This window comes from Vombatus ursinus, unplaced genomic scaffold (assembly GCF_900497805.2).
Source record: "Vombatus ursinus unplaced genomic scaffold, bare-nosed wombat genome assembly UNPS02014773.1, whole genome shotgun sequence".
Classification (NCBI taxonomy): domain Eukaryota; kingdom Metazoa; phylum Chordata; class Mammalia; order Diprotodontia; family Vombatidae; genus Vombatus; species Vombatus ursinus.
The window spans coordinates 27,909,880-27,933,145 of record NW_020954551.1 but is presented as its reverse complement, the minus strand read 5'-3'; the positions used below and the strand labels follow the sequence as shown (position 1 = coordinate 27,933,145).

At 39.2% G+C, this 23,266-nt stretch overlaps 1 protein-coding gene and 1 long non-coding RNA gene across 3 annotated transcripts; one reads left to right on the top strand and one right to left on the bottom strand.

Moving 5' to 3' along the window:
- Positions 1-1,693: 1,693 nt before the first annotated feature.
- LOC114044536 (histone-lysine N-methyltransferase SETMAR) lies at positions 1,694-18,546 on the bottom strand. Of its 2 annotated transcripts, none has more exons than XM_027864099.1 (2): positions 18,367-18,546; positions 1,694-4,470 (listed from the first exon to the last, which is right to left on the bottom strand). In XM_027864099.1, the coding sequence occupies exons 1-2, from the start codon at positions 18,466-18,468 to the stop codon at positions 3,682-3,684; spliced, it is 891 nt and encodes a 296-aa protein (XP_027719900.1). In that variant the 5' UTR covers positions 18,469-18,546; the 3' UTR covers positions 1,694-3,681. The 2 variants fall into 2 exon arrangements, with proteins under 2 accessions (XP_027719900.1, XP_027719899.1); XM_027864098.1 differs by having other exon boundaries at positions 17,850-18,450.
- On the top strand, positions 18,489-22,925 carry LOC114044537. The gene is made up of 3 exons (XR_003569253.1): positions 18,489-18,574; positions 20,229-20,288; positions 22,745-22,925. It is a non-coding gene; the product is annotated as an uncharacterized LOC114044537 (long non-coding RNA).
- Positions 22,926-23,266: the final 341 nt, after the last annotated feature.

Below are 23,266 nucleotides of genomic sequence, written 5' to 3'. Positions count from 1 at the left end.
TAATTGAATGTGCCATGACTCTTTTAAATGTGTGATATATAAAGAAAATCTCTCTTCTTATCTTACAAGTAGAATGTGGAGCCCAAATAGGAGGAATTAGGCTTACTATCATATAAAACTGACCAAGATTTTAAACAAGGACATTAATAGAAAAACTACAGTCTTTAAATACTCTGTGCTGTGATTCTTGGACCTGGTAAAGAGCCCTTCCCCTAACCAGCTCTATTCTTGTTTCCTTTAATAATATGGATATTTCTCTTTCAAAAACTCTTAAAAGAAGAGAACCTCCTGATCTTTTAGCTTCCTCAGAACAAGTAGGACAAGGTGAAAAATAATCTGATCTCCAAGTTCAAGGCATGGATAGAGATCCATAAAATCATCCAAATAAATGTGTTGCCCTTGACCTACCACAGATGACATATGTTGACTTTAGGCATAGAATTTTAAAAGCAGGTAGAGCATATGCTCCCACCTCTAGAACAGACCAATATTTATCTTAATGATTAGGAAACAAAAAGACTCTCAAAATGAGATTCTAATTTTCCCATTTGAGACTAGGAAGTATCTAAATAGAGGTTAACTATTGTTCCTATCTGGGAAAGAGAAATTATCTCTAGAATTACACATTTTAAATGAGGCGAATTTTTCCTTTCAGCCTGGAACAATATCCTTCAGAAAAGCCATTGACTTTATATGAGTAATACTAATATTTTATCAGTAAATTATAATTTTCCTTTAAATAGATGATTTTAGAGGGTTGACTGCATTCTTAACTGTGATTTTTATGATGTCCTTAAGCCAAAATGCTTTCCAAAGTACAAATCTCCATATTTATAAATGAGCTAAATAGAAAAATATGATTTTTCAAAATTTGCTTCAAAGGCACTTGTTTTTTCAGAAAAAGTTATTACATAAAGTAAGGTATATTGGCATTCAAAAACTATGCACATATATTTTATTCTAATTTTGTAATTATACTATTTTTCCATTGTAGGGATAATAAAACTATATTGTTAAGTGAAACTTTTCTTTTTGTGACTATTTATGGAAAACTTTGTCCTCAAAGCAGTAACAGCCTATACTTAACTTTTTTAAAGTCACATTAGTAGAGCAAGTGTGATTATCTCTGGAGCTCAACTGGATTGGTACCACTGATGAGGATGGGATCTAGACCCCAGAAAAGAAAAACCCTGGACTTTCCCATATGGTTAAATCTCTGGCATTCCCCTGAGGCTATAATCTTATCAACTGGCCTTTCATTGTGGCTCCCAATCTCCCAATTCTCTGTTACCCTTAACCTAGCCTAGCCCTCCCTATGGCCCCCCAGCCACTTTCCACTCTTAATCCTAACTATGCTCCATTGTCCAGGTCCCAGGAGTTCTGTTCACCCCAGTTTACTGGCCACTCCCATTCAGATCTTCCTTAGACCCCTCCTCCAGTCACTCCAAACTACTTGGCCATTCCTAGATCCCTCCCATAGTCTTTTCTGTATATAAGGTCCATTTTGTCTCCATTAAGATGCTCAGATTCTTAAAATCAGATTCCTGATAATGTAACCAATAGCTTACTAATATTTAGACTCCTTAAGAGTCTGCCCAATACGGCAGATGTTCTAATAAACCTTGTCTTTGGCTGAAAGAAGGCTTGGGTCGAATTCTTTCGGGTAGGACCTGCATGCGGTGATTTTGGGGTCCCAGCACTCCTTAACCTCATCACCACCTCTACGAATAAGAATATGCTAAATTACCTCCACACTCCCCCCCCCAGCCAAACAATTCTTTTGGGAAAAGAAAACCAGTTCGCAAAAATGACATAGATCAAACCAAAGGTCTCTATCCAGCTCAATGCTTTGCTTCTAACTGTCCCAAAGAGCCGTTTTGTGAGCAATCACTATGCTAATAATAGCTTGCATTCATAGAGTGCTTTATGTCTGTAAAAAAGTTGTTTACATATAATCTTTCTCTTGATCCTTACAAAAGCTCTGGGAAGGAGGTTGTGCAAATTCTCTAAGATCACAAGATTTAGAACTGTACATTTAGGATCTTGGAGATTATCGAGCACAATCTTGTCATTGTACAGATGAAGAAACTGAGAACCAGGGAGATTAAAGCCATTAGCATCACTGAGATTTGAACTCAAGGCTTCTGATTCCAAATTCAAGGTTCTTTCCACTTTATCATGTTATCTCAATTAATCTCCATATTTTTACAGATGAGAAAACTGAGGCTCAGAGAAAGTTTAAGTGACTTGGCCAAGGTCATAGTTGTTAAGTGGCAGAGCTGAATCTTGAACTAGGATCTTTTCAGTCCAAATCCAGGGCTTATTCACATGCTGTGACATTGACCTCAGACGACTAAAGATATCAGGATATGCTTTGGTTCATGCTTCCAAAGGAGAATGTCTGGTGTATTACCTGACAAACAGTACTTGTCAGGTAGAACTCTATTAAAATGGTGCTCCATAACTTGTATATGTTGTTTTCTTCCATTAGAATGTAAGCTCCTTGAGATCAGGGACTGCCTTTGTTTCTGCTTGTATTTGTATTCCCACCACTTAGCACAGTGCTTGGCACATTGTAAAAGATGCCTGCTGACTTGAATGAACCATTGGAGTAGATCGTTAGTGGAGGAAGAAACAAATATTGATGTATTTAATAAGACATGCGATGTCCAACATACAAAGGTAAGGTTAACAGAGCTCTTCCATGATCTAGAGTACTTATATAATTTTTCTTATTTCTGTTTTACTATTTAGTGCCCTAGAATAGGAATTTGCTAAATGACATACCAGGGCTCAAAGAGTATCTTGAACTCTGAAGATGTTTACTAAACTCCCAAATAGTTTCCTCTGTCATACAATAGGGCTATAAAGTAGGGATGATTAGGTTCACAATTATGAGAAATTAATATTTCTCTTGTATTTAATAACTAATTATTGAATCAGGACCAAGGTTTTTCCTTTTTTTTTAACTTCCTCATCCAGAAACCAACTAGTGTAGGAAATCTCTAAGAGAGATTTACCCAGATCTAATCAGATAGTGAAAGAATTTCTAAGTTTGGGCTAATGGGTGTATTTCTGCTCACTGTGTTTGCTCAACAGGTCTGGGAAAATGTTGATTCTCCCTTCTGTTAAAACAGGTGATTATAGAAATTGATAACCAAGATTTGGGTGACTTAAGTTATATACCCCAAGACCCTCATTTTAATATAGCCCACCTCCCATTGTGTTAACCAGTCAGAGTTGATTGGCACCTCCTCAGGAACACCTATTCTTCAAAGGGCATAGAATCTGGGAGCCCACTGCCATTAGGGGTCTTTGGTCTGAGAAGGATGGCTAAATGACTATCCTTTTATTAATAACATGCTGGTCTTATTAATAAAATGATTAAATTACCCAGAAACTATGTCTCTCAGAATTTTTTAATCATCACACAATTCAATGGGCATTATCAGAATTCTCTCTTTTGTGTTACATGCTTATTTTCATTTTTATGATTTGGAAATGCTATCCCATTCTCAATCATGAAATAGTTTGAAATGAAAATATAACCAACTCTATATTTGGTAAGTGTTATAATATGCTTATTTTAATGCCTTTTGGTTCAAACTGTGGAAACAATTCTCATGACTATATATGTTTACCACTAATGGTAGCCTCATGTCATAGTCTTTAACTGATCTTTCAACTTGTTGTTTGTTTTTCTAGGGGTGAGTATAGCGAACTGTCATAAGGCAAGAAAGCAGCACATGATTTGGTACCACAATAACAAGGCTTCCCTGTTTTGTCTTTATCTGGAATTTCTTGGTTTCCATTACTCTTTAAAAGATTGTGAAATCTTCCTGAATAGTCATAAGAAAGTTCTTCTTTTGGCAAAATGTCTCTGGCTGCAAAAAGTGCCAACCTAGGCACCATTGAGTCAACACGGACAGGGACCATTAATAAATTTGGCTCACAAGAATGGTTAAGAAATCTGCCAATGTTACCTATGTTGGTAGGATCCACAAATGTTTCTATTATCTGGCCATTACATATGTGCTCTCTGACAGCTATAATGTAATTTAAATCATGCTTTGTTTGTCGTCGTATTCTTCTGCATGCCTCTGAAGATCCTAAAATTTCACCAGCATATTCACACACAAACCTTCCTTTGGGTATAAATTCCAAGGTGCGAAGCCCCCAGCCTTTCTTATCAGTCTTGAACACCTGGAGATTGAATTGCAGACCTCTTTGAACTACTCTGTTCTTGCATTCTTCACTGCACTGGCACATGACATTGCATTCAAACACCGGTCTGGCAAATTCCATTTCACTTTCTATGTCTCTGAGGCATGAATTATCATAATTCTCTCCATGAAGGAGACATGAACAAATGGTAGGGAGGCATGAAGTTGTGAGACAAGTGCATCCAGGAAAGGTTATTTGAGTGGGATCAACTTCTGCTCCAGGTCCAATCACATGTTCAGGAGTATACTACAAAGATAATAAGATACCATGAGTCAGTGTGGGATAGTATAATACAAGTTTGTAGTTGAGACAATCCCTAATACAAATAGATTTTTTTAATATTGTTATAAAAATTACTTCCCAATTTTTTTAAAAGAAATGTTTTTTAGTTATTTTTAAAGATTTGGGTGCAGTGTCTATGGAGGATTTATACAAATATGTGAATTAGAATTGGACAGCATAAGAAGGTATAGGAAATTGAAATATGTGACAGTGGTAGGAGTGCCCAAACTGATGAAATCACAAAATCATCTAAATATTTAATATTCCTATATGTGCTATTTTTTTCCCATCAGAATATTTAAGGTCCTTGAGGTCAGGAACTGTCTTGTATTTTCTATTTTATAACCTTAGCGCTTAGCACAGTGCCTGGCACATAGTAAGTACTTAATAAATGCTTTTTCATTTGTTCAAGTATTAATACCAATGAAAAATTTCCTTTTTGGAGGGGAAATTTTCCCAGACTTCATATTGAATTTTAAATTGTAAAAAATTCCTAGGTTATTTAAATTCTTAAATACTCAGAATTCTGACATTTCATATAGGACATGATTATTTTACAGTTCAATCTGAACCTTCATAGGGAAAATTTTGGTTATTACATAATTAACTTTTCAGTTCAGTTGTTAAAACCAAAAGGTTTTTATTACCATTGTGATTTTCCTTTACTAGTCATTCAGAAAAAAAGTTGCAGAAAGAATGTCACCTATTAATAGTTCTTTAAAGCATGTCATTGTTTCAAAAAAATGGCTTATTTCTAAAAGGCACAATGGTGGTACTGAGGGACCAGCTCTCTGTGTCACTATTTTTTTGGGGGGAGTCCATACCTGTGGTCTCATTACTGTAGGAAACTCATCCTATAGAAGCTCCTTTCATGATCAGCAAAATGACAACTCAACTGTAACTTTAGAGTTTTAAAGAGCTGTTTAGGACAATGAGAGATTGAGTAACTTATCCATGATCACACATGTTATGTGTCATGAGTAGAACCTGAACTTTTTTGCAAGTGCAAAATGATACATGGCCATGTCACAACAGTTTCTGTTGTTTCCGCCTTTTCCATTTTTTGTTTTTTGTTTTCTTTGTTTTGTCTTAACCTAGGTAGGTGGCCTAGAAGGAGGAAGGCCGGTTTAGAAAGAAAGCCTTGTCAATCAAATTCCCTGCCCCTTCATCTTCTGTGGAGTCTACTTTAAAGCTTTTGAATATCAAAAGTAATGTAGGCCAGTGCCTAGTGAGGCATTTTAAGAAGTAATGAGAAATTAAACTTTATCGTTTTTAGTGAAAGTTTTGTGAAGAATTCTTTTAAATCAACTTGTTCTTTCTAGCTCTCTCCTTCCTAAATACCGTATAATTCACTGAGCCAAAAAATGATTTTATGACACAATCATCTCCTTTTAAAATCATGCTTGACTTTCCACAATTTTGTCAGTTGCAGAAAAGCATATCAGTCCTTGGTGAATAGATTTGCATTTCATTGCACAGAGATGAAAAAGAAGAACTTACTTTGATCTCTTATTTTATTTTCACCAATTTCTTTTCTTCTTCTTCAGATTTTGGTGAATGAGGATATATTTTATAGGGTTGCAATCTTAGATGAAATCCTCAGGGATTCTGATTACATTTGGTAAACAAAATAAAGCAAAAGAGTCTTAGGCCTCTCAATTTATAAAGTAGGTCTTTTATGTCTTTGAGATGTTTCATGTTTAAAGAGAATTATTCTTCCTTGCTATAGCTAACCTAAGCATTCTCAGGGTAATTATAATTGTTTAGAAATATGCTAATTAGTTGATTTGGATTCCAGTAGACTTAAAAATACTAAATTATCTATTCAGTTTTCAAAAGCAGAATGGTAGCCCTGTGATACAGGAAATAATCTTAATAGTATATAAAAATATACTGAAAAAAATATCTTGTTTAACAGGGTCACTTATAATAGAAAAAGAAATATAACTGATGTTCTTGTGCCTGTTTACAAAATAGTGAAAATCCAAATAGCTGTGCATTTTTTAATCCAAGAATCTCAAAGCAGTAAAGAACTTGAAGCATTTCTCATTTTTTTTTTGAAATGAATAAATCAAAGCATTGACTTGACATTTAACATGCGTCTTCTATGTGGTAGGTGCTATATCAAGTGCTGGGGATACAGATAAGGGCAAAAGAAGCTCACGTTCTAATGGAGGAGGCAACATTAGAACTGCTATGTTGAACAGGAGATATACAGGATAAATTGGCGATCATCCACAGATGGAAGGCACCAGCATTAGGGGGATCAAGAAAGGTTTCTTCAAGAAAGAGGTATCGTAGCTGGGACTTGAAAGAAGCCAGCAACACCAGGGAGCTGAGATGAGGATACAGTAGTCTGGGGTGCAGGGAGAACAAGTGGACATGAGTAGCATTTAGAGGCAGGAAGTCAGGAAGGCCTGACTTCAAATCCCCCCTCAGTCACTTACTGGCTATGTGGCCCTGTACAAATCATTCAGTCTCTCCCTGTCTCAGATTACTCCTCTAGAAAATGAAGATGCTAGACTTGATGGTCTCTAGAATTCCTTCCAGCACTAAATCTATGACCAATGAACACCTCAGGTAACTAGTATGGCTGGGAAACGAGGTGTTTTGGTTAACTAATGGTTAACACATTTATTAGTGAAACTTTTTGGGACGAAGAAATATTGGACAGAATGTACAGACTTTATTTTCAGATATGGATAACTACATTGGGTGGTCTTTCAATTATGCATTATTTGGAAATTCACCACTTTGTCCATCATAGATCTATGTTTTATTGAGCATCTATACTGCCAACATACTTTGAAAAAGTTAAAGTTGTTCATAACAATTTGCCTAGAATAAGACTAAAGAGAAAATTCTTTTTCTAAAATTTTAAGCTAAAAAGTACTTTGATCAGAAATCGAGAGCTAAAGGTGGTTCAGAAAAATAAGGAAGTACTTGTTAAACTACATAAAACCATAAACACTGAGTTGTTCCTACATAGCAAAATAGCTTAGATTGAGCTTAGAATGAATCAGTCAGACATTCAATTAACATTTCAGTCTACTACGTGACAGGTACTGTGCTGAGCAGCTGGGATACAAAGATAAAAATATAGGCCTTGCTCTCAAATTCACATTCGAATGGGGGAGACAACATGCAAATAATTATACATACATATACATACACACACACACACATATTTTATACAAACACACACATATGCATAGAGCGTAAAAGGAAGGTAATCTTGCAGGGAAGGAGCTGAATGGTGGTGGTGGGAATGGGAAAAGCTTCCTGCAGAAAGTGGGATTTGAGCCCAGTCCTGAAGGAAGCCAAAGAAGCCAGGAGTTGGATGTGAGGGCCAAGCCTTCCAGCTGTGGGTCACTGCCAACATAAGGCATAATCAGGAGGTGGCATGTGGTGGGCAAGGAGCAGCAAGCAGGCTGGTGCAGCTGGATTGTGGAGTGTAGGGAGGGAGCAGAATGGAAGAAAAGGGCAAAAGCATGCCAGGCTCAGGTGGTGAAGGGAATTAAATGCCAAACAGAGAATCTCACATTGGATGCCGGAGGTACAGGGAACCAGGGGACACTGGCTGTTACTGGGTAAGAGTAACATGGTCAGACTTGGGCCTTAGTAAAATCCCTTTGTCTGAGTGGAAGATAGACCTTCGAAGGGGGAGATAGTGGTACCCTTGACAGTCAAAAAAGTTGGGAAGAGGGGATGATTTGGGGTTAAGTTAATGAGATCTGGTTTGGATATGTTGAGTCTGAGGTGCCTGTGGAACACTGTATTTAAGCTGTTGGAAAAGGCAATGGTGATACAAGATGAGCCAAAGAGAGATTAAGGTTGGATATACAGGTCTGGGAATCATGTGCATAAAACCTGATGATACCAGTTACCTGGGTATCAAACTAGGGTGATTAAAAAAAAGATTCATTTAATATTTATCAAGCATCTGTTATATGTAAAATACTATTATACTATTTTTATAATAGCAGAAATAAAATAAAAGTAAATATTGACTGATATTTTTTGCTTCTAAAATGGCCAACTTTCTTCCTATATGTCTCCTCTTCCCCTATCCTGAAGGGCCATCCCACAGAACAAAAACAGAATCCCCCTAAAAGTTTGAAAGCTGAGCTTATGAATTTGGACTTTTAGTTGCATGCTTTCCCAATAGTACTTAGTAAGTTAGGTTGCTTTTTTTTTGGGGGGGGGGCTGCTTTGATGAAAAATTTAAAGCTTTTATAATTTAGTATTTGAAGGATCTATGGTTTCATTTATGTGTGTGCCTCCTTTATTGACACAGATCACAAGCACTATTTTATTATTACTATTTCAATTTACATAGTTGAAGTCATTGTTTGCTTGGCTCTCTTTACTTCACTTTACAACACTTCATGAAAATTTTTTCCATGCTTTCTCCAAATTCATCGTGTGTGTCATTTCTCATTGACCAGTAATATTCCATTACATTTTTGTACTACAATTTCTTTAGTCATCCCCAGCTTGACGGGCATCAACTTTGTTTCCAGTTCTTTACTACCACAAAAAGTGCTGCTGTAAGTACTTTGGTGTAATATGGAGTCTTTCTTTTTATCAATGACTTTTGGGGTATGGACTTCGTAGTGGAATCTGTGGGTGAAAAAGTAAGGATGTTTTAGCTACTTTGTTTGCATGGTTCCAGTGTTTCTAGAATGCCTTACACATTAATTCAAAGTCCCCCTCACTGACCCAAAATACATTAGTGCGACTGACTTTGCACAACCCCTCCAACATTGACTATGCCCATCTTTTGTCATCACTGCCAATCTGTTGTGTGTAACCCTAGGGTAAAACCTCTGAGTTGTGATGTGCATTCCTCTTATTAGTGATCTGAAGCATTCTTTCAAAAGGTTAAGTTTGCAGGTCTTTAGAAAATTGTTCATATCCTTTGACTACTTGTCTATGAGGAAAGTCTTACGTATTTCCTTAACTGTTTATATCTCTCAGACACCAAACTCTTAACAAACATGATACAAATATTTTTCTCATTTCACTGCTTCCCTCCTTATCCCAGATACATTCATTTTGTTTCTCTAGAAACTTTTCAATCTCATATAATCAAAATGACGTATTTGTTTTTTGTAACTATCTCTATTTCTTGTTTGCTTAAGAATATATCTCCTATTCATGGCTATGAAAGGTATATCTACTTCTCTCCTAATTGTTTTATGGTATCATCTTTACTATTCAGGTCTTTTATCCACTTTGAATTTATAGTTGAATATAGCATAAGATGGGCAGTTAAGAGGAATTCCTAAGACATTGGTCTAAAGAAACCCATTTTACTTTTGAAATTTCACTTTTTTGCTTTTGAGCTCTAATTGTTACTAGGGGCAGCTAAGTGGCTCAGCAGATAGAGAGCCAACCCTGGAGTCAGGAAGACTCATCTTTGTGAGTTCAAATCCAGCTTCAGACACTTATTAGCTGTGTGACTGTGGGCAAATCACTTAACCCTGTTTCCTCAGTTTCCTCATCTATAAAATGAGATGAAGAAGGAAATGGCAAACCACCCCATTGATCTATTTCTCTATTTTTTACTTAATGCCAAATAATTTTGATGATTCTGCTTTATAATATAGTTTGAGGTCTGCAAGTACTAGTCCCTCTACATTCCTTCCTTTTCCCCCTATTATTTCCCATGACATTCTAGATCTTTCATTCTGCCAAATAAATTTTATTTTATTGATTTCTGTAAAGCTTCCCTTTGACACAGAAATAAATTGTTAATTGTACTTACTCTGTTAGACCACTTAGGAAATATGAAGTTTAATTGAACTACTAACTGTAACATAAACCAATTTTATACTAAAAAAAAAATGGGAAAACCAAGAAAAATGGGTATTACATTTTTCTGAAAGCATGGATTTAATCTCTGTCCCTGACAGCAATTCACTGTGCAAATAATTTTGTATCTTTATCTTAGTTTCTTCTTTCACAGGATGTTGATAAAATACTGTAACCAATTTGGAAAAATGACACAGTATGTCTTCATTTATGGACTGTATGTCTGTTTTTGCAGAGCAGCCTACAAAATTTGGAATGTCTGATCATCAGTTTCACATCTGGGTTGACATATTTGGGGCCCCAGCAACTGTAGAAGACCCATCATCTACCAAGTTGTTGATGGCTTGTGATCCATGTCTATACAGAATGCACGCATACCAATGAAACCATAGATCCTTCAAATGCTGTATTATAAATGTTTTAAACTTTTCATCAAAACAGGGAAAAAAATGCAACCTAACTCTGAGTACTATGGGGAAAGCATGCAACTAAACGTCCAAATTTATAAGCTCAGCTTTCAAACTTTTTTGGGGATTCTGTTTTGTTGATTTTTTTGTTACAATTACATATCAGTACAATTTTCCCATAACACTATCAAAGATAAATATTTAATTTTCTCAAATATTCTCTAATATTGAACTATAACAACACAGATCCTTGAAGTACTGAAGTTTAAATTATACAAGTGTATGTGTTATATTCAATGTACTACATTTCTTTGTCATCCAAAAAGACTGTTATTGCACTGGCGAACATATAGGTAAGAGACTTGAAATAGAGCTTGGACTTTCAATGGCATGCATGTGTATTGTTTGTTTTTGTTTGTCTTATCTAGTAACAAACCTTAAAGAACTACTTCACTTAACATTTTCATATTTAGTCTTAATTATACTTATTTAATTTTAAATACCTATCAGAATTTTAATGTGTTCAATATGATTTTATTTATCTGCAAAGGTATTCCCTAACGTAGCATTCACCTTAGCAGCTAGGTTATGTATTAACTTATAGGTCATTTTTGTCTGTAAGCACTAGATGGTGAGATATGACTACAGGATTACCATCTTAAGAAAGTACAGGAATGTGTAGGGCATTAAGTGATTACTTTAAGGATACTTTATTTGTAGGGTAATGTCAGTTATATGCTTTTTTTTTTAAAGGACAGAAATCTTATTTAATAATCTAAAAGGATTTGTGTGTATATCAAATAATCAAGATGGTTAGTTTCAATCAAAAGTACTTGTGTGGGTAAACTTACAAATGTTATCTTTTTTATTTCTTAAAACACTTAAAACACTTTAAAACTTATTGGATTTGTTTTTCCAGTGATGTAGATCTTCCAGTCTCTGGTGCAGAATGTTTCCCAATTTTAATCTTTGAATCCCCTTTTAATCTTCTGTGATTCCGGACTTTCTTTGCCCACAGATCCTTTACACATAACTCTCTCTCTACCCAAGATTCCTTGTTCTTGCTCCATGACTAGCCCACTTCCTTTTCCAATCACGTTTTCTGAATGACATTTTAAAATATTTATACTATGAAAAATAAAAATAGGCCATTTGTACTTAATATAAGATGTGAAACTTTTGAAGCAAAATTTACAACATGCCTCAGGTCTCCCCCTATTAGAATTTAAATTCATTTTGGGCAGGAATTTTTTCATTCTTTGTGTCATCTTCAATGCCTAGCATAGTGCCTGTGCTAGTTGGTCCTTAATAAATACTTGTTGGTTGACTGATCATATAATCATATAATACATATACATAATACATATAATACAGTTGCACAGATAGTACTCATCACTTTTTTCTTATTTTAGGTACAAAATTTGGTCACAAATTCAATTATGTTCCTTTTACAGTCTTTCCTTTTTTGCAACTGTATCCCTATTGGTAGGTACTTGTTGACTGATACTAGATGGTATATTAATAGTATTATCTGCATTATATACTCAAACCTCTGAGGTATTTGGTCAAAGCTAAGTGTTACTAACACTACACATAAGTTATTTTAATTAAAATTGGGGGAAATGACAGCAGTTGACCCAAGACAACTGGGTATGAAAATTTAGAAACAAATTATCAGAAAAATATTACTAAATTGGAGTTTCATTATTTCTCAGATTTCCAAAATATGTTTTGTTCGGGCAAACATCAAATTATGTTGACGACTTCAAGGTAAAAAACATGACAAAAATGTAAATGTAAAATCTACTGATTAGAATCAAAGTTCTGAAATTTCAGAGTTGACGTTTAACTTAACTTAACTGAAGAAACATTTGGGATGTCATTTCACTAGGAGCCTAAACTAAAATAGGGGACAATCGAGGCCTACCAAATGTGTTCATTCTGTGGTCAGGCAAGCCCACACTGCTCAGGCTCTTCTGCACTTACAGTCAGGGCAGTTAATTAGAGACTGGTTCTTACTCTTCTCCAATGGTTTCGTGACTGCTAGTCTAGCCAACAAGGATGAAAGTTCCTAAGGGCAAGGAAGTCTCAAGCCTTTTGTTCTGCATCTTTTATAATAATAAGCACAAAACCGAGTGCATAGCATTAGAGGGCTCTGCAAATTCTTGTCAGACTGAGTAACGGCTGCTCTCATTGTTCTACAAAAGCTTCGAAATGTCATATTTTTCATTCCCCAGGTTAAAGCCTTTGGCTGCTCCTGGGTTTCAGAGGCATGGCCATGAAAAAGGCTTCCTTCCTTTTTTGGTTGTTCTGAAACACCAACTACAAAAAGTTTTGTACTTGGCCTTTAGCCCCATGAAGTTGTTTTTGCTAAAGGCAGCTATGAGGGGCCTGTGGCCAGATTAGTCCTATTATGAGATCTTCAAAATCATGTTTGGAGTTAGTTTCGGCGATCAGAATAACAGTGAGTTACGTCCTGGCTGAACAAAATTAATAAGTTTTTTTTTTCAATCATTGATTGTCTCTGGCATTAGTTTCTCAATTCCAACTTAAGAATTTCAAAGTTTTATTTTGGTTTTCTCACACAATACCTAAAGGTAAACTAGTAAAAAAGTTATTTTTGCCCAAGGAGTATTCTTGCCTTAATTCTTCTGGGGGTACAACTAACCAATCTGATTTGGAGAAAACATATTTGAAAGTACAGAACTGCTTAAGCTATCTACATAATAGTTACTATAATTTGCTACTATCCATTAACTAGTATTGAGAACAAAAGAATAGGTAGTCAATTTCCTTGTACATGTGAGCTTGAATATCACCATTGGTTTTGAATAAGTTTAGTGAAAACAGAACTTATTTGAGCCTTTTACAGTCCTATTCAATATTACCAAAAATATCTTGTGTTATATAAACCGCTTTTAAGTGTTTTTTGCCTTATTATCTAAGGAAGCTGCATGCTATTGTGTAAATAACACTGGACCTGGAGTCAGAACATCCAGGGTCCACTCCTGAGTCAGCAACTTAACCATATGTAACTCTAGATAAGTAGAGTCATTCCTTCCACATCGGGGGTTAGGGACATGGTGCCCCAGTGAGCTGCATAAAATATTTTGGCTCTCTTTTCGTACCAAAGAAAAAGTCTGAATTTTTTCTTTTTCTTTTGTAGGACGTTTACAGTACCTTATTGTAAAATGTGGGTTGATAATATACAATACTATATATGTATGTTATGCATTTCTGAGTTTCTAACTTTTTCTGTGTCATCTGCTAGCCTTTGAGTGTTGCCTGCTGCTTCCACAAAACTCCCCCCAAATTCCCATTTAATTTCTTATACTGACCTGCAATATATAGAAACCAATGAGATAAGTTGTAATGTGAAAGGGATAACTGTAATTTAACCTCTGAGCCTGCTTCTTCACCAGCAAAAGGGGATAACATTTGTAAATCAATCAATAAGCATTTATTAAGTGCTTACTATGGCCAGACACTGTTCTAAGTGTTGGGGATACAAAAAAAAAAAAAAAAAGCAAAAACAGTCTTTGACCTAAAGGAGCATATATTTTAATGATGAGGTAGACAGAGTGTTTGAGGCAGACAGGGCAGGCAGGATGTAGGACATCAGATATGAGATAAAATGCAGGATGTTACCAGCCATAGACTATGCATTGATGCTCCCACTGCGGACTTATCTGTGTGCTTTCACAAAGCATCCCCCAACTACATGACATTTCAGAACAGCTCTCCCCTTACCCCTTCCTGTTCCCATTGTTTATCTGTATGACAAAGACACCTCTGGACCACCTGATATTCCAGGCATTCCAGAGCTGTGCTTGCCTCTCCTCCCCTTCTTCTGCTTTCCTTCCCCTATCCCATCAAACTGTATTTAGACCAGACACCTAACCTGGCTAACTGCTGTCTCCCATGTGGAGAGAGGCCTGCTAGGGCTCTGTCTCTCCCAAATAGATGTCCTGGAGACAATCTGAGTGAATTCTTTTCAGGATAGACCCTGTAACCTACGCATCTATTTCTTGTCATTCTGGTGCACTCCATTTTGGGGTGCCCGTGAACCCCAACACTAACAGGTGGCAATGCAGATAGATCAGAACATATGAGATAAATACAGAATAGAGGGAAGGTAACTTTTGTGGAGATGGCAGCAGAAGTTGGGGGAGATCAGCCCGAGGAGGTGCTACTTAAACTGAGTCATAAAGGAAACAAAAGCTTCTATGAGTTGGGAGGATGGATACCATTCGAGACACAGAAATGGGAGATGACGTGCTCCATGTGAGGAACAGAAGGTAGGCAAGGATGGCTGGATCCTAGAGTACATGGGAGGGAAGACAATATAAGAGGCCCGTGGAAGGTTGGCAGAGGCCATGTTGAGAAGAATTTTAAATGCCAAAAGTAATTTTATTTCCTGTTGGTAATGGGGAGCCACTAGATGTTATTGAGTAATAGAGTGACATTCTTTTTTCTACGCTCAAGGAAAATCCCTCTGTCAGCTGAGTAGAAGAGGGATTAGAATGGGGATAGACTTGAGGCCAAGAGGCTGATTAGAAGGCTATGGCAACATCAGAGGTGAGCTGCAATGAGGGCCTGAGCCAAGGTGGTTATCCACGTCAGGGGAGAGAATGGGACATATGTGAGATATTACAAAGGTAGAATCAATGTAGGGGCAGGGAGGAGAAGGGATGTATGCTAGAGATATTGTAAAGAAAGAAATAATAAAATCTGGTAAATGACTGGATATTTTAATGGAGGTAAGGAGAGAGAAATCAAGGATGTCACTGCAGTTGCAAACCAGGGTGAATGGAATGACAGTGGTGCCCTCAAAAGTAATAGGACAATAAGATGCAGAGGCAGCTAGGTGGCGCAGTGGATAGAATAGAGGCCCTGGAGTCAGGAGGACCTGAGTTCAAATCGGCCTCAGACACATAACACTCGCTAGCTGTGTGACTCTGGGCAAACTACTTAACCCCAATTGCCTCAAAAAAAAAAAAAAAGAAGTAATAGGATGTGTGGGAAAGAGTGAAGGTTTAGGGTAAAAGCTAGTGAGTTCTGTTTTGCACAGACTGATTTGGAGATGCTGATAGGACATCTAGTTCAAATTGTTCAACAGGCAGTTGGTGACATGGGGTTGGAACACATGAGAGAGATGAAGACAAGATAAATAGATTTGGAAATAGGCTAGGTAAATCTGTACAGTGATGATATCTAAATTCTTGAAAAGCTATGAGACAGTCCAGTAAGAGCATGGAGAGAAAGAAGAAAGGGCCCAGGATATAAAAGTTATGGGACACCCACAGCAAGTTAAAGTGACATGGATAAAGATCCAGCAAAAGAATCTGAGAAGTGGTCAGACAGGTAGGAAAAGAACCAAGAGGAAACAGTCACAAAAACTCAGAAATTAGGGAATATCCAAGAGGCGGGGAGAGTTAACAGTATCAAGTATTCCAGAAAGGTTAAGAAGAATGAGGACTGAGGTAATTAAATTTGGCAATTAACACTGGTAACTTTGGAGAGAGCAGTTTCAGTTGAATGATGAGGTTAGAAGCCAGATTTCAAGAGGAAGTTGAGGCTTTCAGAAAAAAGAAGATGAGAAGGCTATTGGGTATGGTAGGATCTAGCAAAGGTTTTTCTAGGCATGAAGGAAACTTAATTGTATTTGTAGGTAGCAGGAAGGGAGAGTAGACAGGGAAAGAGTGAGGATTAGAGAGACAGTGAGGATGAAAGTGGGGGGTAATCTCTTGCACATAATTTTACTTGCTCAGTTCAATATTTACAAAATTAATAATTTTATTAGTTTTGGGATTCTCTCCATTGACACAGATCACAAACTCTTTCCAACTTGGGAAATGGTCTTGAAAAGTTGCTGGGGCCAAAAAATTCTTTACCTCGCAGTCACCCTGGTGAAAATCCTCTCCAAAGTTAGCTAGGATAGTCCTGGGATATTATATACACTATCCATTTCTGGAATCTGCACTCAAAGGCTTTCCATCTTGACAGGACTTCCTGGTGTCTGTGCTGCCATGGTATGACCTTTCTATAACTACCTGCATAGCATGATGAAGCATCAGACTACCTCAATGGAAGAAAAAAAATTATTTACTTAAAGTGGTTCAAACATATTCTTATTTCTCATAATTCAACTGAAGCTGCTCTCACCAAAATTATCAATGATCTCTAATTGCCAAATCTGATTTTTTTTCTTTGTCTTCTTCCTTCTTGACCTCACTGTACTGCTCAACAGTGCTAATCACCCTCTCCTCCTGGATATGCAATCATTTCTGGATTTTTGTGACATGGCTTTCTCCTGGTTCTCCTAGTCTCCTCTGCCCTTGCAAGAAGTGTGATTACGTAATGCTGTGGGAGTTGGTGCTCCCATTATCGGCACCTACTATGTGCCAGGGACTGTAGTAAGGGCTGAGTATACAAAGAAAGGCAAAAGGCAGCCTGTCTCTTCCAGGAGCTCAGACTAATGGGGGACACAACATGAAAACTGCTAATGTACAAACGTGATAGGCAGTTATTGGAGATAATTCTCACAGGGGGTTTTCTATTGCCAGCCCAGCCCCATGGCCTTTCTTTCTTTTTTTTTTGTGTCACAACACCTAAATTTCCCCCTACATTCGCCTACGTGTAAAGTGCTTAGCGCAGTCTCCAGCACATAGTAGGCCCTTCATAAATGCTTGTTCCTTTCCCCATTCCCTAGAGGGCGGAAGAGGTCCCTTACAGGTCTCAGATCCAGTATGGAGGAGGAGCCGGGGCTTGGAAAGCGTGTGATGCTCTCTCCACCTCCCTCCCTGAGATCGGGGAGCGGGCTAGGAGGCCCGGGCGGCACGTGCCTGTGGACCTTCGAAGCGCACAGAGAACGGAAGGCGGGGGTGCGGTGGGGGAGGGGGTAGCGCACGGCGGGGTCGGGGTGGGGCCGCGGTGCCCTCCCCGCGCCGCGCACGCCCTCACTAGGTGGCGCTCGAGAGCAGCCCGAGGGCGGAGCGTTGCGCGCGCAGGGTCCCCCCCCCCCCCCCCCCCCCCCCCCCCCCCCCCCGGGCCCCCCCGGGCGCCCCCCCCGGGGGGGGGGGCTCGGGCCGGGGGGCCCCCCCCCCCCCCCGTCGGTACCTGGAACTCGGGCTCTTCCCCTTCGGGCCACGAACTGATGGGCAGGTTCTCGAGGCCGCGCCCTACGTCCCGCTGCCCTCCAGAGGAGGCCCTGGGCTGTTCCTCTGACATGCTGGCTTCTGAGGGCGGCCGTAGCCAAGCGTCTTCTCCCTTCTTGGCTTCTTCCTCGCTGCTGACCGCCTCAGCTCCCGGTTCGTAGTTCTTAGCGAGGCAGGGAGAGGTGACCTCAGGCCCTCAAAACCACCCTCTACTTACCCGCACCCATCTTCATCCCTGTGAAGCACCGCCTAATGGGTTAATCCAGGAGACTGCTGGGAGAGGTTGGCTCCCCTGCCCCGTGGGCTCATGGGAGTTGTAGTCCCCGGCTCGGCCGCCCTCCCTCCACCTGCTGCAGGCAGGGGCGGAGAATCAATCAATCACCTCGCGTTTACGGTTCACCGGCTTCTCAGTGGGTGACCCAGTGGTGCCAATCAGAAGACACCAGGGAAGCAACCTCGCCGGATTTCTGTTAACTTACCAAAACAATTTTATGGATGTCATCTGTCTTTATACCGCCGCTATTTCTGGGAAGGAAAACCCCCCAACAGCTGAGCAAAAGCATCTGGTGCAGTGACGTCATGGGACATTGGCGCTGCCCTGCGCACGTAGTAGGCGCTTAAGAAATAATTGTTGAATGACTTCTTAGACGCCACCTTAAGCTCACTGCCCTCGACTTGAGTAAGGAGGTGTGTCTTATTATCTGTGCTCTGGGACTTGCGTTGGTTTTTTAGTTAAACTGGACTTCAACTTCCTAGTTTAGTATGTGTGGCCGACTTCCTTTTTGGTGATTTTTTCCTTTTCGTTATTATACATATTATTCTGTAGGTTCTGTTCTCTCTGCCTCCCGCTTTGAATCAATTCTTACAAAGTTTTCCTTCTGCTGTTTAAAAAATGATCTAGGTTTGCAGATTTCAAGCTTTGATGGGCCTCAGAGGTTATTTACTCCACCTCTTTTCCCTCTTTCCCTCCAAATTCGGTCCAGTCTATGTGCCAGGCATTGTGCTAAGTTTTGGGGATACAATTAATAAAAAGAGACAGTCCCTGCCCTCAAGGAGCTTACAATCTAATGATTTTAATTCAATTGAAATAGGGCTTAAGAGCTTACTAGGTGCCTGTAAAATGCTATTCTAGACTGTGGGGATACAAAATAGAAAAAAAAAATAACTCAAGCCTTTTTTAAGAGCTTATGTGCCACCAAGTACCTCGATTAGAAAAAAAAAACAACCAAAAAACAAAAAACCAAACAAACCAAAAACAGTCCCTGCCCTCATGTAGCTTACATTCTAATGGGAGAGATGACATATATAGGTTAAAATGATACCCTCAAGGAATGTATGTTCTAGTGGGAGTGGGGGGAGGAGAATTCAGTATGTAAAAAGTTAAATAAATGTGAAAGATTTAGGATCTACAACATGTCTGTGAGAGGCAGTGTACTAGTCTTGAGAGCTGGTCTGGAAGGTGCCTCAAGCAACTAGGAAGGGCTGTGGGCCTGGAGTTTGAATGTGACATTTAACAGCTGTGTGACTCATGGCAAATCATTTTAAAAACCGCTGTTTTCCTCGTCTGTAAAACGGGGATAACAATAGCCATTGTATCACAGGGTTGTTGTGAGGATCAAATGAGATAATAGTTGTAAAGTGCTTAGCACATGGAAAACATTTTATAAATGCTAGCTATAATAATAATAATAATGATAATAGTAATAATAGTCAAGACCAACAAAACACCTGCCTCTGACATGCATTCCTTCTGTGATTCTAGGTAAGTCATAATCTCTCAGTGCTCTAGGTAACTGTCTAAGACTATATACATTGTAGAGAAAGTGGTGTATGGTTGAGGAAGTTCCTCACCAAGTGCTTGTTTCCATCACCAATGAAATCATGGGTCCAATCCCTATGCCTAAAATGTCCATGGCTTTACACAGACCTTTTAGGAGGCAAGGAGAGGCTAAGTGACTTGCCCAGAATTAATTGCCATTAAAATATCAAAGGAGGAATTGGGATCTAGTTTTTCTTGACTCCAGGGTTGGCAGTCTATTGATTAGATGAGACTTCCTCTTAAATAGAGTGTATAGGGAAGGATTTTAGGAGGGAGGAACAGTGATAGATGGAGGATCAGAAAAGGACTGATATAGGAAGTGGTCCTTGGGTTGACCCCTTAATGGAAGCTGATGATTCCAGGAGATAGAGGTGACAAGGGAATGCCTTTCAGTCAGCTGGAACAGCCTGTGCAGAGTTTGGAGGCAAGAGATGGAGTGTGTATGAGGAACAATAAATAGGCCAATTTAGCTAAAATATCCTGTGAGAGAAGAAGTGATATGATGCAGCTTTTGTTCTACAGGGAGATTGAAGATTTCGATGCTGAAACTGAGGCCTAGAGAGACTAAGTGATTTGCCTGAGGTAAGTAAACAGCAGAGCTTATCCTCAGTAACCAAATTCAGATTTCACGTTGGGGGATTTCCAAATAGCATCCTGTCTGGGGTTCAGTTTGGGAGGATAACACCAGCAACAGTTATTCCTTCTGTCTTCTGCTGCTAAATCCTCAAGGTTTGGTTTTGACTTATCGTTGAAATTGTCAGGGTGAGATTTTAGGAGACCAGAAATCACTGTGACTAAGATATTCCTTAAAATATATTTAAAAAAATTTAAAGCCTCTTTTATCGTACCGATAAGAGGTGAAGTTTAGGATACAGATTTGGCCAAAAGTCCTGACTGGCTGAGCAGGGATAGGACCCAGGTACTCAGATGCCTGGCCTAGTGTCCTTCCCAGGTCACTCCTACCACACAGGATCTTGATCACCAGATCAGCTGGCCTGTTTTCTACCATAGACTTTACATTTGTACTTAGTAGTAAAATTAGTGGCATTAAATTCTTACCTGAGAGTAAGTGCCTAAAGCAGTGGGGGGGAGGTAGTGGACAAAAGGAAAAGCTACTATATACAAAATTTACCTGCTTAGCGAGTGCCTCATATGTGTAAAGCTATGGGGATTCGAAGAAGAAAATGCTGATTGTTTACCTTGAAGGGGCTTTTTTATTCTGCTAGGGAGATTGTGACATATATATTACATGACAGGTGTGATGAAGGCACAGGAGAGGTCTAGACAAAATGTTCTAGGACTATATGAAAGCATCTTTTCATCAGGGAGGGACACCAGGGAAAGCTTCACAGAAGAGCAGGGACCTGTTAGGTCTTCAGGAAAGGAGTCTGAAAGCCAAGTTGAGGAGAGAATTCGTTCTAAGCTTGGCAGTGTCCTTCCTTGACTTCCTGGAGCTGAGAGACCTGTGGCTGGCCCGAGCCCACACCGGCTCTTCTCCCCTGTTCTCCTCTCCACCGCCTCTGCTTTCCTGCCCGCTTTCAGCTCCACTGAATCATGTCCCTCCTAAGTAGGCTCATCACTTCTAACCTCACCACCACGTTGCTAACTCAAGAAACCCTCTCTCCCAGTGCCCCCTCTCCTCTGATTGGAGGGCTGAAGAACAGAGTACCAAACTGTTTCTAAAGCCAGCCTTTATAGAGGGCAGAAATTGGACTTTTAACTGCCTCTACTGCCCTGCCTGATTTAAACTCCACTGAACAAGATGGCCCCATGCCAGGTGTCCCCTGGTTTTCCCAACCCTTCTCTGCCTTCTTTTGTGAGTTGTCTCTTCCCATTAGATTGTGAACTTCTTGAGGCCAGGGGCTGTCTTTCTTTTCCTCAGTTATATCCCCAGCACTTAGCACAGTGTCTGGCACATAGTAAGCACTTAATAAACGTTTATTGGTTTGGGTTGTATTTCCTACCAGCTAAGCGCTTATTCCTTTGTTCATGGAACCATTCTGGTTTAGTACCATGAGATCTGGAATCCCATTTCTCCTGTTCACTGGCTGTGTCACTTCTGGCAAAGCATTTACTTCTCTGGGCATCAGTTTTCTCAACTGTGAATTGATGGAATGGCTGAATGATTTCTCTTCCAAATGTGGCGTTCTATGACTCTCTGTCTGGCTTAAGTGTCTTCTATGAGTTTGATCAGTGGGTCATAAGCTCTCCATAGGTCTATCACACCACCTGCCTGGGTCATAGGATTGATGTAAAGAAAGCATTTTTTTTAAAACCCTGAAGTTATGTATGTGTAAGATGCTACTGTTGCTACTGGTTTTCTCGGCCCAGAACAAAGCTTTTCACCCAGAGGGCACTCAGCAAGTTGTGATTAATAACAACAGGTTCCCTCTTTCTTACTTTAGGGAAGAACAGAAACCACCATTAGCCAAACATGAAAGCTATTTTTAGGCATTTAGCAAAATACTCTGACACTGGCTTGTTTAATCTCCCATCTGCTTTTTAATGTTACACCCTCCTCAGCATAGGTAAATGAGCTGGGCGTGTTTAGCTTACAGAACACTAGGGGAGGAGAGGAGAGAGAAGAAACAGGGCATTATGGCCATCTTCAAGGATGTGAAGAATTGATTAGATAATTGTGTGACCCCAGAGAATAGAACCAGCAGCAATGGGTGGAAATGGCCAAAAGGAAGATTTAGGCTTGATACAAGGAAGAACTTCCTAACAATAAGGGCGGCTGCGCCTAAGTAAGTAGTAAGTAGTAAGTAATCCCCAACGGACTCCTTAGAGGTTCTCCTCCTTGGAGGATTTGAAGCATAGCTTGGATGGCCACTTGGTCGACAGCTTTTAGTGGGGATTCCATTTATGTGTGATTAGACTATATAACTTCTGAGGTCTCTTCCATTTCTCCGATTCTGTGATTCACCTTGAATTATCTTAGGAGAAGTTAACCACAGATGGAGTTTTAATAAATGGCCTCAGAGATCTTTTTGTAGTAGCTCTTTAGGCATGGGCTGATTCACCTATTTCTCTTACAGTTTTATCGTTCTGATTGACTAATTGGGCTGGAGGAAGAGACAGGAAGAACTCTGATTGAACTTCAAGGTTTTCAGGTGACTGATATGCAAAAAGAAAGGACCCAGGTATTCTTAGAAGAATGATGCATCATCTAACCTCACCGTAGTATCTATCTGTCCTTATTCCCTCAAAAAAGTGAAGTGTCTGAGTTTAGTGCTTAGAGATAAGAGGACCTGGGTTTGAATTCGGGTTCTGCCAATTACTGCCTGTGTGACCTTGGGCCAAGTCATATTATCTCCGCAGGCCTCAGTTTCCTTGTCTATAAAATGAGGGGGTTGGATTAGACAACCTCTTCGGTCCTTTTCAGCTCCAAATCTGTGATCCTGTATGGGTTTTTTTCTTCATCTGAGCTTTGTGTCTCTGATTAAAAAACAAAATTTAAAAAAATGTTATTCTGCCATGGGTGCTAGCAGTAGGAGACCTACTGGTTACTGTTATGAAATTTTAGACCTGATCTTCCCACAGTTATGTGCTTTGAGATG